The 17,092-nt window shown below is 40.5% G+C and overlaps 1 protein-coding gene across 1 annotated transcript in view; it reads left to right on the forward strand.

Annotated features, from left to right (window-relative positions):
* Wee2 (WEE2 oocyte meiosis inhibiting kinase) overlaps positions 1-17,071 on the forward strand; it is a 24,496-nt gene extending 7,425 nt beyond the window's left edge. Inside the window, exons 4-12 of the mRNA XM_042054574.1 lie at positions 1,284-1,335; positions 4,389-4,558; positions 6,775-6,893; positions 11,128-11,274; positions 12,098-12,205; positions 12,320-12,405; positions 13,386-13,556; positions 15,182-15,324; positions 16,975-17,071. Coding sequence (XP_041910508.1) covers positions 1,284-1,335; positions 4,389-4,558; positions 6,775-6,893; positions 11,128-11,274; positions 12,098-12,205; positions 12,320-12,405; positions 13,386-13,556; positions 15,182-15,324; positions 16,975-17,071 — 1,093 coding nt within the window. The remainder of the gene's footprint in view (positions 1-1,283; positions 1,336-4,388; positions 4,559-6,774; positions 6,894-11,127; positions 11,275-12,097; positions 12,206-12,319; positions 12,406-13,385; positions 13,557-15,181; positions 15,325-16,974) is intronic.
* Positions 17,072-17,092: the final 21 nt, after the last annotated feature.

Below are 17,092 nucleotides of genomic sequence, written 5' to 3' on the forward strand. Positions count from 1 at the left end.
CTCTCTCTCTCTCTCTCTCTCTCTCTCTCTCTCTCTCTCTTGATTTTCGAGGCAGGGTTTCTCTGTAGTTTTTGGTGCCTGTCCTGGAACTAGCTCTTGTAGACCAGGCTGGCCTCGAACTCAGAGATCCGCCTGCCTCTGCCTCCCGAGTGCGGGGATTAAGGGCGTGCGCCACCACTGCCTGACATCTCTTTACTTTTTTGTTTGTTTGTTTGATTTCTTTTGTGACATCTCTTAATGCTCACGAGAGAATAGCTTTCTCTCATATCCACTGTGTTGCCAGGATGTAGTATTAAGTTTAAATCACACGTGTTCATCAGCTGAAATCACGAACATGGTGCCATTTGTTTGCAATCTCTCCCCTGTATTTCTCTAAAAGAAGCTGTCTGGAGTGTCCATTGACATCTTGCTATAGACCCAGAAAACGGCTCACGCAAAGAAGGATGTTCACAAATGACTTGTTGCAAATTGAAGATCTCTTAGGCAAAACCGTATTTATGCTGTACTCAATATGTATCTGTGTACTGAATTAGAAAGCTGGGTCAGGCAGGCAGTGTTGGAAGGAGAGCATAGCATGGTTGTGAAGGAAAAATGCCTTGGGGTTAGACTCGGTTTAAAATCCAAGCTCTTCCACTCGCTAATTGTGGAACACAGAGTGGTTTAATGTCTCAGGTTTGTCTGGCTCCTTTGGGGAAACAGTACCTACCTTTGTCTGGTGTTCTCCTTGCTTGCAGGTCTTAGCACTGGGATTCTCAACCCGTGGGTCTCAACCCTTTGGGTTGAATGACTCTTTCACGGGGGACGCAAATCAGATATCCTGCATATCAGATATTTACATTATGATTCACAACAGTAGAAAAGCACAATTATGAAGTAGCAATGAAAATAATTTTCTGGTTGGGGTCACCATGACATGAGGAACTGCACTAAAGGGTCTCAGCTTAGGAAGGTGGAAAGGCGCTGTCTTAGCATGTGGTAGTCCTGAAACGTCTACTGCTTGCCTCCATCAGTTCCCATTCCTTCTTGGAATTTTAGCTTAGCTTACATATTCTCTTCTGGGAAAGCTTTTTTCCCTCTTGAGATCCTCACGTAACTGGTGCTGTTCGTGGTCTCTCCCAATGCTGTCATTATCCTGTCCTAGGCTCCAGTATTAAATGTCTGGGTCATCTCTACTCCCAAACACGAAGTGAAGTGGGAAGGAATTTAGTAACTTGTAGCCACAGAACTTGTCCCAACACCGGCCTCAGTGAGTAATCACTCTTGCTCTGACCTTTTCCTTTCAGTGAGGAAACTGAAGAAGGGGAAAGCAAATCAGAGCAGGTGCTGCCTACTAAGGTAAGTGTGGCCTTTCGGTCCAGCAGTCACAGCATCCTTTTTAGTCTGTCTCTACCCCTCACTCCGCTGCCTGTCCTTTTTGTTTTCTCTTTTTCTTCCGTCCTCTCCTTCCCCTTTCCTCCCCTCATTCTTCTCCTTCCTCCCTCCTCATCAGTTCCCTTCCCTCTTTCCTCCACCCCTTTAATCCCAGTCTTCTCTACCCTGCCCTCCTCTCCTGATACCTTCTTTCTCTCCCTTTCTCCTAGTCTTCCTTTCATCTTCCATCATCCTTTCCTCCCTTCCCTGTTTTCCCCTTCCTCTCTCTGTCACACATACAAATTTTATGGCTTTAGTAGTTTTATATTGCAGGACAATTACCTCTAGATAATCAGCTGTTATGTTTGTAAGCAGTAGCGAACTCATTAGATAATTCTTAAAAAGTTTCTATTTCTGCTTTTAGTCTGGGGGAACCATTCATACTGGGGTAGAGAAGGAATGAGAAGTTAAGCTACTTTTATTTGTCAAACTAAAAAATTGAAATGGAGAAAGTGACATTGTTCCAGAAATTTATATGTAAAATTTCAGCTGTTAAATGTATCCTTATTTGTTCATTTTTGTGATCGATACATATGGTAATCTAACCTTTCAAATTAATATTATAACCATTTGACTCTGAAATGTTTCTCCCGTCTGAATTGTAGTTGCTGGAAACTGGGGAAGGCGCTGGACGCCCAGTTAATAGGAGAGTGGCAAGGTTAAATATAAAATCAGTAGGACATGAAATTGCTCTTAAGGTGTTTGCAGCACATGGAAACATACTTCTTAGCATGTATTCAGTGTACAAAACTCAAAAATGTATATGACAGCTGCGCACATCCCGTGTTAATCACAGTCGGGTGTTGCAGTGACAGCTGTTATTTCGGTGCCGCCGAACGGCAGAGACCACACAGCTGTTCGCACTGCTAGTTATTAAACTTTCCTTGAGCAAATCTTACTCATATAAGTAAGTTAATATTCTCCACAATCTTTTCCTTTCTTTCTTTCTCTGACCACCTCTCTTCCTTGGCATGGGATTTCTCATAGCTCAAGCTGGCCTAAAATTTATGATCCTCCTGCCTCCTGAGTACTAGAATTGCAAATCTGGGACATCACACTCTTTGACAGATGTAGTATTTTATTTTTAAGATTTATTTATTTATTATTTACACGGTGTCCTGGTGCCTGTAGGCCAGAAGAGGGCACCAGATCCAGATCTCACTACAGATGGTTGGGAGCCACCATGTGGTTGCTGGGAACTGAACTCAGGACCTTTGGAAGAGCAGGCAGTGCTCTTAACCTCTGAGCCATCTCTCCAGTCAGCACTTGGCTATTGTAGCTGCCACAGAAATGGCTCTGGGTTTAGGCTTCCAGCTTCACATGTGAACATTTCCCACCCATGCCTTCACTGCTTTTTCTTTGAATTTTATTCCTCATTTGTTTTATAAGTCTTTAAGTAGCTTCTGATAGAATGCCAAATACATTCAATAAATGGGGAAAAATATATCTACACAAAAGTCCCTGGCCAGGAGAAGCTAACATGTTTGAAACATCAAAATGATGTACACATAAATATAAAGCAAAAAGATACGTGGATCTGTATGAGCCTATATATGAACCTATGTGTGGTGTGTGAATGTATGCATATATTTGAAGTCTGCAAGGGCAGTAAAAATAATCCCTGTGGAAAGCAAAATGGTAGAACACATATGTATAAAGATAATTCTAGGAAAAGAAAAGAAGTAACATATTTCTCTGAAAGCAGGGGAATGAGTCCTGTGTAAAAGGGTGGCTTGGGCGGTTGAGTGGCTGGCAGTGGTGTGGACATCAAGCTGGCCTGTTTGGTAGCTATAGAGTGGCCAAAGTACCCAGTGTCAGTTGGAAGGAGAACTTTGGGTCTATTGTCAGAGTTCAACTTTCTCTTGGGAAACAACTAGGCTTTTAATTCTGCAGAATCCTTCTGCAAAATTGTTATTACTAGAGGATTTGGAAAGAGCTGATGATGGAGGCAAATCCAGACATGGAGGAACCAGAGTTTAGGGCTGCCTACGAGCAAAGGAAATTACAGGTCTTACTGATAAGAGCTGATGGGAATTGGATGCAAAAATGATTATGTAAAGTCGAGACTTTTTTTTTTAATTTGCTAAAGTTAGTTGAGAAACATTCTTGCTAATTGGGACATTAAGAGAGAAATTATCTTAAATTAGATTCACGTGTAGTTGTAGAGATTTTGATCATAATACTAGACTGTAAAATTTCCATGTGTTGACATTATACTAAGATAACTGATGTTGATATATATGTATTGTATCAATATATTATATACAATATATAAACATGTGCACTAACATGTGATAAAACACTACACACACACACACACACATATATATATATATATAATCACACAATATTAAAGTACCCCAGGAGCCACTGCTATGACCTTCACATTCCAGACAGAAAAGTGATTTCCCTGGTTGATTTACTAGCTGGAAAATGAGTGATATTACCATCTGGCCACTAGGGGGAGGTACTGCTGAGCACATGTGATGGATTAATACATTCGATAATTTTGTTTCCCAGACTAAGACTTCTGTGAAAACAAATTGAAACAAGAAAATTTATTCAATTTGAGGTGGAAATTCAGTACCCAGGCCTTGAAAAAGACAGAGAATCAAGAGGAGTTTTGGTATTGTTTGTGCTTGCTCTGAACATGCTTCCTGTTAGTCCTTTAGCTGAGGACAGTGGTCCTAGGTTTCAGAAACTGTGGGTCTCTGAACAGAATGGTCTGATCAGATGGAGGAAAGGACATTTAAAACAATGTGACTAGGCTCAGTACTGACTTGTATGTAAGGTTACAAAGGACACCAGTGTGGCCAGCCATTGGCAAAACCCTTTGCTACCATGATTACCAGCGCAAAGAGAATGCACTGCATTTGCCTCACGTTTTAAAAAGCAGTTTTGGAAATGTAACACAGCTCTGTCTTATTGCTCATGGTATATATGAAGACTTATCCCCTCTCTCTTTTTAAATATTGTAGAGTATTCTACAAGAAACTGATATGGCTTCCCGATATGAAAAAGAATTTTTGGAGGTAGAAAAAATTGGGGTTGGGGAATTTGGTACAGTCTACAAGTGCATTAAGAGGCTGGATGGATGCCTTTATGCAATAAAGCGTTCTTCAAAACCATTCTCAGGATCATCAAATGAGTGAGTACCTTTGAAAAGTACTAGATGAACAAACTTGGATGTCGTACTATATTGATTCTCTATAGTTTCAAAAATAGCACCAATATCAATGAAAATACCCCATTTGCTTGATTTTAAATTTGTCCCTACCATTGGATGTCATTTTACGTTCATAGCTTTACTGACTCGACCAGAACACCAGTGGCATTTCCCAAAACAGAACTTGATAACTGCAGATCCTAATATTGTTTGTAATTATAGGATCTCACTATATAACTCTGGCTAGCCTAGAACCCACTAGGTAGAGCAGGCTGACCTTGAACTTAGAGATCTGCCTGGCTCTACTGGGATGAAAAGCATGCACTAGCCCATGCATGCCACTGTTTCAATTTGTTGGATTTTCTGTCTACCGGTCTTACTGTCATTCTAATGAATTGAGTTTTGGAACGGTTTCCTGGTACCTACTTGTGTTCCTCTGAAATACTGTCAGATAGGAAATGTTATCGGTGATTTATCTCTACTTTGTACTCTTCTAGTTTAACTTTTGCAGCTGTGATAAACATTATGACTAAAAGCAACTTGTGGAGGAGGAAAAGGTTTATTTCTGTTTATGCTTCTGGGTCACAATCCACCATGGAAGGAAGTCAGGGCAGGAACTGTCTGAACGGGAGTAGAGATGAAAACTACGGAAGCACATTGCTTCCTGGAACTAACTAACTCTCTCTCTCTCTCTCTCTCTCTCTCTCTCTCTCTCTCTCTCTCTCTCTCTCTCTCTCTCTCTCTCTCTCAGGGTTTCTCTGTGAAATAGTCTTGAATGTCCTGAAACTCACTACTGCCTAGCTCAGCCTGCTTTTTTTATACTTGCCTAAAGTTGGTACCTCCTACAGTGGGCTGGGTCCTTACACCAAATATCAAGCAAAACAATCTCTCATAGACATGGCTATAGGCCCATATGATTTATATAATTCCTCAATTGACATTCTCTTTTCCTAGATGGCTCCAATTTGTACCAAGTTGACAATAAACTAATCAGTACACATACTAACAATAAATTCAGTAGTGAAGTTTGATACTGTATGCAAAGGAAAACTATTAGCAATGCTTATATTTAACTTCCAGAACTGTTCATTTTTCCTATGATCACAAGGGAAAAAAACTACTTTCAGATTGAGTTGATGCTTTTCTGAGCTTCTTTCATGCATATTGACCATGTTGAGCCAGATATTACAGGCTTCTGTTTTAATATTGATGTCAGTCAAGGACAGAATTTGCTTTTCTTTTTTGTACAATGCCTATTTCTCCCAAAGCTTTCTCCTGTAGCTCATCAGATTGGCTGGGTTTGATAATGACTATAATGACTACCTAGCCTTCATGGAGAAGAGAGACCCATCAGAACGTCCACATTAAACGTGTGATGGCCTGCTTGTAGTGCCTATTAACAGGCATAACAAGCTACAATGTGCACTGTGATACAGTGAAATTAAGACCCAAAGTATACCTGCTCTTGGGAAGGTAAGCACAGACGGCTCCTCTATATGTGCCACGTTCAATGAATAAAGCATGGACTATGGCACCAGGTGGACCAAAATTCTGCTCTGAGGTCTACCATTACCAGTTTCACCTTGGACAGTCACTTACTCTCATCATGGTTTCCAGTGTATCTTACCAAGAATCTATAAAGACTGAATAGATAAAATACTAAGCATGCAGCAGGCCCACAAAAATATTTTGTTATTTTTAATGTCTCCTTAAAAATCTTTTTTTTTTTTTTTTTTTTTTTTTTTTTTTTTTTTTTTTTTTTTTTTTTTTGGTTTTTCGAGACAGGGTTTCTCTGCAGCTTTTTTAGAGCCTGTCCTGGAAATAGCTATTGTAGACCAGGCTGGCCTCGAACTCACAGAGATCCGCCTGCCTCTGCCTCCCGAGTGCTGGGATTAAAGGCGTGCGCCACCACCGCCCGGCTTTGTCTCCTTAAAAATCTTTTAATCCGGGCTGGAGAGTTGGCTCAGTGGTTAAGTGAACTGGCTGCTCTTCCAGAGGACCTGGGTTCACTTTCCATCACCCACATGGCAGCTTACAACGGTCTGTAGCTTCAGTTCTAAGGAACCCAGCACCCTCACACGGACATACATGTAGGCAAAATACCAATGCATATAAAATAAAAATAAATTATTGTCAAAAATCTTTGAATCTATATTATCTCAATTAATTTTTCTAAATGCTTCGCTTTCCCTTGGGAGTATGAATTTGCGTGAAGTTTATGCTCATGCAGTGCTTGGCCATCACCCCCATGTGGTACGCTACTATTCTTCATGGACAGAAGACGATCACGTGGTCATTCAGAATGAATATTGTAATGGTAAGTATGTGGACTAATACACAGAAAGGGATGCACTTTTTAAAATTCTGGATATAAATCTGCATCCTCACAGTTTAAGCCTTTACATACTGGAGTCACGCCAAAGGTGCTTGTGCTTGAAAGCAGAATAAGAATGGAGTTGGAGTGTGTGTGTGTGTGTGTGAGTGTGTGTGTGTGTGTGTGTGTGTGTGTGAGTGTGTGTGTGCCTTGTGTCATGCAAAGCCAGTATAGCTGATATAAAAATGCTATTAATCCCTTCATAGTTTATCTTATACTGGAAGAAAAAAATGTTACCATACTAGCTTAAACAATTCTGTTACCATCTGTCAGGTACTGGAAAGGTATAACCATACCATCTGGGGGAAGGTTAGAATAAAGCTCCTAGTTATAATTGGTTTGGTAAAGGCTTTCACTGTCTCACCTAGTTTTCTAGGGATTTGAGTCTGGGGGTCTTTCATGTTGTTGCTGCTCCAAACCTTTGAGCTTACTTGTTGTCACCATAGTACACGCAATGGGATAGGTGCTGTGACCCAATTTGGTGCTTTCAGGTGTATTTTTCATAAGCTGAATAAAATCCATTCTAATTTTAGGGGTAATAATGCACACTCTGACCACAGAGTATTCGAAAATCCTCCTTCCCACAGCCACCTAGAGTGTTTCTATGTCTGTCTTCCGGTACTTTCATCGCACCCTGAAGGCCCCAGGTAGAGTCATCCAGCCTGGCCTTGGAGTATAGTGACAGGCAACAAAGCTTCTCTACCAGAGAATTAAGTGAGTGAGCAAATCCTGTTGTGAAGGCCAAGGAATGGCACACACATCTTGCAAAACAACGACCTGGCATTTCTTTAATCATTTCCTTATAGAAAAGATGCTCCAGCCTTAAGCCACGGTCTTTGCACGTCTCCCCCTCCCCACACTTCTAAATTCACCATCACCCCTCCTTTTGCTCTAATAGTCCTTAGGGAAATGCAACCTTTTTTATGCTTATGATTAAGACTTTTCTTAATCACCTTTTCTTCCCGACTCCCTCATATTAAAACCTGAAGCTCCCTGCTTTTTTCTCCTCCCCTTTTTCTAGAAGGAAAACCGGTATGCTTTCCATGATTTTTTTTGCTATTAACAGAGTATGAAATAAGAAAGATTAAGAATAAAATGTTAATATGATGTAGAGTCAATGAAAAAGTTCCAGAAATCTCGAGGTGGGAAGGTTGCTTCTACTACAATCATCTTTTACTTTATTTTGGCATTTGAATGCCTTCCCTAAGTCTGACACTCTACTAAACTCTAGATAGAGAAATACTCGAGACTGTGAATCCTTCCAGGTGCCGTAACAGACAATCTGGAACAAAGCCGTCTGGTACAGTCATGGGTAAAGAAGCAGTCACAGAAATATGACAGGACACTGGAAGGGGCCTACATAGTAAAGTTGAGAAGACCTTGGTTTACAGCCCAACTCTGATGCTCACTGCCTGTATAATTAATTACTGGGATGCCATTCAAAATGGCATAAATGGATGGTAATATTTATTACAGAAATCATTTGAGAATTGACAATAGCACATGCAAAATATTAGCAGAGTCAATACCTGATGCATAATAAAAATAGAGCAGCTTCCAGTTTCATAAAGGAGGCAAGGCTTGAGATAGACCTTTCACAAGAATGAGTTTAGGAAATCAGAGGGAAGGTATCCAGTTATTGGAACATCAGGTGGGCTAAAGGCAAAGAACTGAGAGTGGGTCTGACCTAACAGACAGTAGGAAACCCAATATGGGTGATCCTGTGGTAGGAAATAGTATCAGCAAGACAAAAGGTAGCAGTACTATCCAGGCCTTTAAAAACCGGTCGGTGGCTTTCAGGTTAGAAGTGGTAGGTTAGAGGTTGCAGGGAATAGGTTCACCACACTGACCCCACTACCTTCACAGCGTGCTCATTCAGTGATGTTTAACTGATTTTGTAATTTGTAATTCTATAGGTGGAACCTTTCCATGACCTCATCCCTCCTCCTTCAAGGCTCCACTCCCTACTTTTCCTTCCTCCTTTTCATCCCATGCCTTTCCATTCCATTGCTCATCTCCTAGCCTCGGACTAGTAGTCCGACTCGGGAACATACAGTCATAATTTTTTGGTTTTGATTTGTTGTTTTTGAGACAGGATTTCTCTGTGTAGCTTTAGAGCCTGTCCTGGAATTCACTCTGTAGACCAGGATGGCCTCGAACTTACAGAGATCCACCTGCCTCTGCCTCCTGAGTGTTGGGATTAAAGGCCTGTGCCACCACTGCCCCGCTGCATGGTTGTGATTTTAATTTAAATGATACTGTAAGTGATTCAGAGTCTTAGAAATACATATTATATGACTAATATTAGAGACCCACTGTCACACAGTTTCCCCTCTTAAGCCTGAACCAATCAGATGGGCCTTTCCTTCTCCTTGACCCTTGTCAAGATGCCTTGAAAATCACCCCTGCATGAGCCTAGACAACTAAAAGTTCTCCAATAGATTCAACAGCACCCAGAATTTCAACTAATTTTGGGTTAGACTATTTGTCTCTCTGTAATGACAGTATTTGTGTATGTGACATCTTTTGCCATTGAAATTCCATAAAGCCAACTCTTGGTCCTATTTGTTAGAATAAGACGACACATCAGGGTCAGCATCCACCTTAGAATGTCATAAATAGTTGTATTTTCCCACCGAACAAACAAGGAGCAGCCCTGTCAGTAGAACGTTATCAGTATTATCAACAGCACTATGAAAAGATACTATGAGGATATGCAGGTCTGAATGAAATACTCCATTGCATTGTTAATTGGCGTTTTACATTCTTTGTTAGAAGTTATATCCTCTTTATTTGTTGTGGTATGCCTAGCCCCTGCTAGCAGAGAGGAAAACACGTACTTTTAAAGATGTTCCTTCTGCCAAGGGGTAAAGTGCTTTTGATTTACAATCACAAAGACAAGCTGCACATGGCAGAAACATGTTTTTCCACAATGCACATGAATAACAGCCACCGAAGTGAACTCACTCCTATCTGTTACTCCTGGGAGGAGCATGGAAACACATTCCAAGAACAGTTCTGTGTTTTGAAGAAACTTAGGTCCCAAGACTCTTGTTTTCTCCCAATTGCTCAGAGTTCTCATGGGACTCCATTCTTGGACTGTGTTCTGACAGAGGTCCTTAACTTACTTGCTTTCTCTATGGCCAGGGTATACATCTATTTCAGGAAAATGTGCAGTATACTCCAGTCTCAGGAAGAGGAGTGTGAGTGAGATGTGGCTCTTGCCACTTAGGAATGTCCAGGCTGGCTGCGGCCAGTACGAGTCTCCTGGATGCAGCCCCTCCTTGATGACATGTGCTAACCACACCTACAAATTCAGTTTCACAGCAACTTCACTTTTAGCAAAACGGAAAGTATTTGTCTTCCTTATGTAAATCCTTTTAAGGTTCCTAAGGAAATAACCTCTTTTTATCATCTCTTTGTATGTGTTGGAAAGGGTGGATTTTTCTTACTGAATGTACTTATTTTAGCATGAGAAATTGGCCTTTAATGTTTACATGGAATACTTTTAAGTACAGACGTCCTTAACGCTGTTCTTTTAGACCCTACTTTTAGGTAGGACTCTAGGCTTTGTACCTGCTGGTAGGAGCCAGGACTTGAATTTGAAGACCTTGTCCATGAACTCTAATTCATTGAACAAAGTGTTCAGAGACATCCTAACACCTTAGTGTGAGTGTCCAAGTCCAAATCCAGGGGTGATAAGAGCTCAGGACTTACAGTATTCGGGCATATATGGAGTTTTGAAATTTTTAATCACAACCATTAAACTTCTAATTTTATGATCTATTATTCATGGAATAGGGGTCACAGTAAAATTAATAATGCTCTATAATGACTAATCTGTCATTGACTTGGGGCTGATTATAACACCAATAGTAACTACCCAAACTGGCTTGATCGTCCTATGGTTAATAATTAGGTACATCTCTCAAAATGTTAGTTGTCACATACCTGACACAGGGAGCTACATATTATATATCTGGCCACATACTGAGAAACTAGAATCTCATTTTCTTCTTTCAAAGTCCTGAAATCCTAACATCTCTGGCTCTTTTGTGGGGAGCTAGGAACTGAGATTGTTCAAATCTCTCACGGTCATTTTCTATGTCATTTCCACCTGTGAGACTCACCTCTGTTTTCTTCATCTGCCTGGTTGTTCACCACAATTCTGGCCCAGGGGGCAGCCTGCAATCTGTGATATCCGAAAACGCCAAGTCTGGTAGCCACTTCCACGAGGCCAAACTCAAAGACCTCCTCCTGCAGGTTTCCTTGGGACTCAAGTACATCCACAGTTTTGGCATGGTGCACCTGGACATCAAACCCAGTTAGTATCTTTTTTTTCCATCCATATTCCTTCCGTATTTTGTCGTTTATGCACTATCATGAAAATGTACACCTGTGTACCTTCAACCTCAAAGACAGTGTTGTCTAGAAGAATTATTTTCTCCCATTCACTTCCCCTAACAAACTCAGTCAAATATCTTCAACCATTTTCTCCTTGAGTCAGGGGGCCCAAGGGGAAAAGATACTTTCTCATATAGATAAAAATATAAAACTAGATGTTTAATTGACCACCTAGAAAACTGAGTGTGTCAGCTACATTCTGATTGTGTTTATAACTAGTACTATATTGTCTCTAAGTCAGCCCTGATCAGAGTGAACAGAATGAATGTTTGCCACTTTTCAGTGTGACACCTAAGGAGAAATTATTATTTTGTGGGTTTTGTTTATTTTGAAACGGCATGTAACCATGACGATGGGGACTATATGAGTCAGTTCAGCTTAGAGAGGTGTTATCCATCACTGGCTGTTCTGATGTGATGAAAGAGATTACATGTGTACTCAGGAGGTAGATGTAAGCTGATCTCTGTGTCCAAGTCCAGCCTCATCTACATAATGAGTTCCAGGCTAGCCAGAGCTATACAATGAGACAGAGATAGGGAGACAGAGAATATCTCACACACACTCACACACACACACACACACACACACACACACACACACACCATAGAAAAATGTAACATTCAAAGATGAATAATCACTCTACAACCATACCAGAGAAGGGAAGCTGCAAGGTCATGGCCTTAAAAGGCTCTGTCGGGTGGGAGCTCAGAAATTATTACTTATGTCTACTCTGTTTTTTCCAGGTAACATCTTCGTTTGTAATAAGTCTCAGAGTGACTGTCCTGTAGGTCCAGAAGAGACTGAAAGTGAGGCTGACTGGTTTCTCTCTGCCAGTGTGATGTATAAAATTGGTGAGTCTGCTTCTATCACGTCAGCATAGTACTTAATAAATAAGTTGATGACTACATTTACTCCATCTCCAAAAAAGCCATGTTCTGTAAAACACCCTCTTTCATTTTTAAAAGGTGACCTGGGCCATGTGACATCAATCAGCAACCCGAAAGTGGAAGAAGGAGATATTCGCTTCCTGGCTAAGGAGATCTTACAAGAGGTATACATTAGGAAAATGGGAGTAGAAATCATTTTCATTTCCATTTCTTGATTTTTTGACATGGAGTCTTGCTATGTTGTCCACATGGCTGCTGCAAACTTGTGGCCATCTGGCCTTAGCTTCCCCGATAGCTGGGACTACAGATGTGCAATGAATCTTTGTTTTTTTTTTTTGTTTGTTTGTTTTTCGAGACAGGGTTTCCCTGTAGTTTCTAGAGCCTGTCCTGGAGCTAGCTCTTGTAGACCAGGCTGGCCTCGATGTGCAATGAATCTTATAATTCATTTCAACTTTTTGACTCTCAGATGAAGGCTCATGATGCCCCAAATGAAGAGTATATATTTGTAATTCAAACTTAATAGTCTTTTTTCCATCCAGAATAGAGACCAAATACCGAAAAGAACTTCTCCCAAAGCATAGGAATGCTATCTCATCAACAATGAATCAATAGTTACACAGTTCCTTCTAAAGCTCCCTCACGATTTCTAGTATTTCTAGAATTCTTAGTCTAGGGGGTTGCACAGGGGAAAGGAAACCCTACCTTCATAGTCATCTTGTCTTTATCATGTAGTTAACTGTCTTGATAACCCATCAGCTCTGATCATCAAGATGGCTGTTAGTCGTTACCCATCTTCCTGTGAAGTCTGACCCAGCAAGACTATAACGTCCTTCAGGATAATACTCCGGAGAAAAAGCATTTTCTTGTGATCAGTTATCATCATTATTATCATCAACCAATTAAGCCTCAGTGAATCTGACAGAACAAAAGGATGCTGAGATTCTGCCCTAGGCTTTCAGGGCAGAGCAATATTACTAAGGTTTGCTTATGTTCCCTTTAGCTTCTTAGATGTAAACCAGCAACTTCAGTACATATAACTGTGCCATAGTATTGCGAGCTTACGTATAATTAGACCTCTGCCAATCACATTTTAGACTCAATCTACTTGGCAGACTAACTGGTCTCCTTGTCTTCTGTTTTGCAGAATTATCAACACCTTCCCAAAGCAGACATATTTGCCTTGGGGTTAACAATTGCAATGGCTGCAGGAGCAGAGTCATTATCCAGTAACGGTGACACGTGGCATCATATCCGCAAGGGGAACTTTCCAGACGTTGCCCAGGAGCTCTCAGATGACTTTTATGGTCTCCTCAAGGTGAACCTCATGAGATGAATTGAAGATGGGACAAATTTATTTTAAACGAGATGACAAGTGTGGTGGTGGTGGAGGGGGTTAGGTCAATATGAATTTAGTTAGGGTCATGTGTGAACAGGAGGAAGGAAGTAGGAAGTTCAGAGAAGACAGGACAGATGGAAACTTCTTATGGAAACTTCTACAATACCCTCAGGCGGCTACTTTTTATTTGTTCTTCCTAGTAACCTCATAGAATGGCAAGTGGCACATCTTTCTGCAGTGGAGGAAACTCAAGCTTAGAAGGGCTCTTGCATTCAGTTGATAATTGGTCATTCTAGATTCAATTCTTATCTTTCCTTTCCAACATCAGGTTTGCACTGTTGTCAATGGTCAGTTATGACAGAAGTTTCTAAAGAATCACTTCATGAGTATCGTTAAAACTATAAGCACTGTTTTGGTAATTGACAATACCACTTACTTGAGCTACTGGGGAAAAGGCATGATGTCAATTTAAAAACCTGTGATATTTGTTTTTCTACATAAGTATGCATAAAGATAATAAAGGGGAATATTATATTGAAACAACGACAGCTACAAAAACAAAACAAAGCAGTACCAAAAAACACACCCCAAGAACCTTATACTACCAGGAAGATTTAGAGTCACCCCCTCAAAAAATCATGGATTAGAAAACAAGGTTGGATGGGGCCCCTAACATTGCTTTAGAAGTACCTACTCCCTTAAACATTAGAGCTACATTTTTTTACCTGCAAATTTCAAATGTAGTTACTGATTCTTCCTTCTTTCATTTTCCTGTCCTGGAAAGGGGAAAACCTTTCCCTTGCTCTTTTCTTTTGTTCGTAGCCTAATCATTCATTCATATATGTATATATACACATATCTTATGCATGTAAATGAATCTTATATCTAGTTCATATTTACTGGGTATCAAAATGTTAGCCCTGTGGTACGTATACTGTGTAATTTATGCTAATTGCCTTAACCCTCACAACATCCTCAGGGAGAGGATAGCATTATTCTGGTTTCAGGTAGAATGAGCTTTAGGACAGTTAGAGAGTCAATGACAGTGTTTGCTCTGAACTTGGACCCCAAGTGGAAGGTCACGGAAAGTCCAGTGTATTTGTCATCCTTTGACACTATTAGTGACACACAGAGAGATGCTGATCTATTCATCACATGATAACGCCGTAATATTCACTTTGTCATAGGCTACAGATGCTGTCTGCCTCGAGGTAAGTCATCTTTCAGAGCCACTAAGAGACAAAGGAGTACAGTGTAGTGGAAAGGAAACTCAACTGAGCGGGGAGAACTGGGACTTGGTCTTGACCTTCCCTATAACTTGGATAGAGCTCCAGTTTCCCCCTTTATAATTAAAATATTAGACTAGCAAATCAGCAAACCAGCTCTCAAACACAACAATTAAGCCCAAGTCGTAAGTACAGACAGACAAACGATGTTACTAGACATGGGTGATCCTTCTGTTGAAGGCGGAACAAAGTTTTCACTGAGGAAAAGCAGTTTCACAAGGCCCAGCAGTAGATGTTGAACTGAAGTTTACTTGAATGGGGCAATGCTGCCACTATTAAAACTTCTGTTTCTTTCCATGCTCCTAAATCTATCTTCAGAGCATGATCCACCCTGATCCAGAGCAGAGACCTTCTGCAGCAGCTCTGACCAGAAGTCAAATTCTCTGGCCCTTCCCAGAAAAGACAGATGAACTCGAGAAGCAACTCAACTTGGAGAAGTCCAAGGTAGCCATGCTGGAAAGGTATGCTGGTTGTGGGAACCAAGAAAGGGTCTGTGGAAACAACTCACGGGGTTCTGACTGAACCGGGTGTGTCTATGGGTCCAAGTCAAAGCCCATTCCACATTATCAGATATGCGCTCTGCCCACAAGAAACCTGGCAGTGTCTGTTTTATGGTGTGGGGTTCTGTAGTTCTGTGACTAGGCAACTTGAGAGAATCCCAGGTAATGCAAAGGAAGCAAGAAAAAGAACTGCAAGGAAAGACCAGTTATAAGGGAGTTCTTGGACTCTGAGGAACAGCAGGTATCAGAGGAACTGTTAGGTGAACACCCAAGATAATCTTAGTTTAGTAGAGGCTGGTTTGAGGATCTTAAGTGAGTAGAAACCTCTTTAGAAAGTATCAAGCTGCAGGGACAGAAGGCAGACATCGGATCATGATAACATATTTAGAGAATTGTGTTTTTCTGAGCAAAGAAGACAATCTGACCCTTGGTTGACGAAGGCCTGTAATCGTTTATTAATTTATTCCCTCATCAAACAAATGGGAATTAATTTGGGTGTGGCTGGAAGAGGTCATGCAATGGCATTTAAGTAGAATTTTGAAGGGATTCTCAGTTGATTTTTGCATCATATGTGCATTATTGGAAAAACCTGAGGAAAATGAAATATGGTCTCTGCTTGAGATTTGCTTCCAAGTCCAACTTTCTGTAGCTACAAAGTCCCTCTTGGAAGATTAGCTTGAAAACTTGGACAGCCACTTCTACCCACTTCATGCTTGTTGCTCTTTTTTAGTTTCATTGTTTTAGATAATAAACTACAAAATACCCAAATATGACGCTCAGAAGCATGATAATGTCTTGAAGGTGTGTCTAATGCTCTGTGAGGCTCAGGTGGAGGTACAAGTGACTGTCATTCTTCAGTATAAATGATCATAGAAACCACAGAGATGGGGCAGATGGTACCCTGAAACTGTCCAGACCAGTGAGTCTCAACCTTCCTAATGCTTGCGACCCTTCGATACAATTCCTCATGTAGTGTTGACCCCACCCATACAATTATTTTCATTGCTACTTCATAACTGTAATTTTGCTACCTTTATTAATTGTAATTAAATATCTGTGTCTTCATATGGTCTTAAGTGATCCCTATTAAAGGGTCATTTGACCCCCAAAGGCATCGTGACCCATGGGCTGAGTACTGCTGGTCTAGACCAAAGGGTGGTCAACTTGTTCTATAAAGGACTAGATATTAAATGGTTCATGGTTTCTAGTATGTATGATTTCTCCTGTAATGATTCAATCCTGTCTTTGTTGAGTGAAAACAGCCACTGAATATATATTATATATTTATAGTATATATATGTATACATCTGCTATATGTATTTCAGATAAAAATGATTAAATGTTTCAATGAGATCTGTGGTTTGTTGCCCTCACAGTTCTTATATTTTGCCTAAAAAGTTGTTCATTTATAATTTTAATTTTAAAGGTGATTTATGAACCATGCATGTATCATTCTTTTTAATGATAGTAAGAATCATTAAAACTGATTTTTCTATTCTGCACATATCTTGGGCTTGGTTTTGTAAAACTGAAATAAAAAAGATTAGCTGTGATTATAAATACTGCCTCAACTAGGGAAGAATTCACCCAGCCTGTCTCCTTTGATTGCAGGGAACTGAAAAAAGTTCAGCAATCTCAGAGAGACAGCCAGCATGGGGACCCTGCGATCTCTGGGCCCATGAAGACTCAAAAAGCACAAGACATCTGATGAGAGGAGAGAGTGAGGAGT

This window comes from Arvicola amphibius, chromosome 2 (assembly GCF_903992535.2).
Source record: "Arvicola amphibius chromosome 2, mArvAmp1.2, whole genome shotgun sequence".
NCBI classification, from domain to species: Eukaryota; Metazoa; Chordata; class Mammalia; order Rodentia; family Cricetidae; genus Arvicola; species Arvicola amphibius.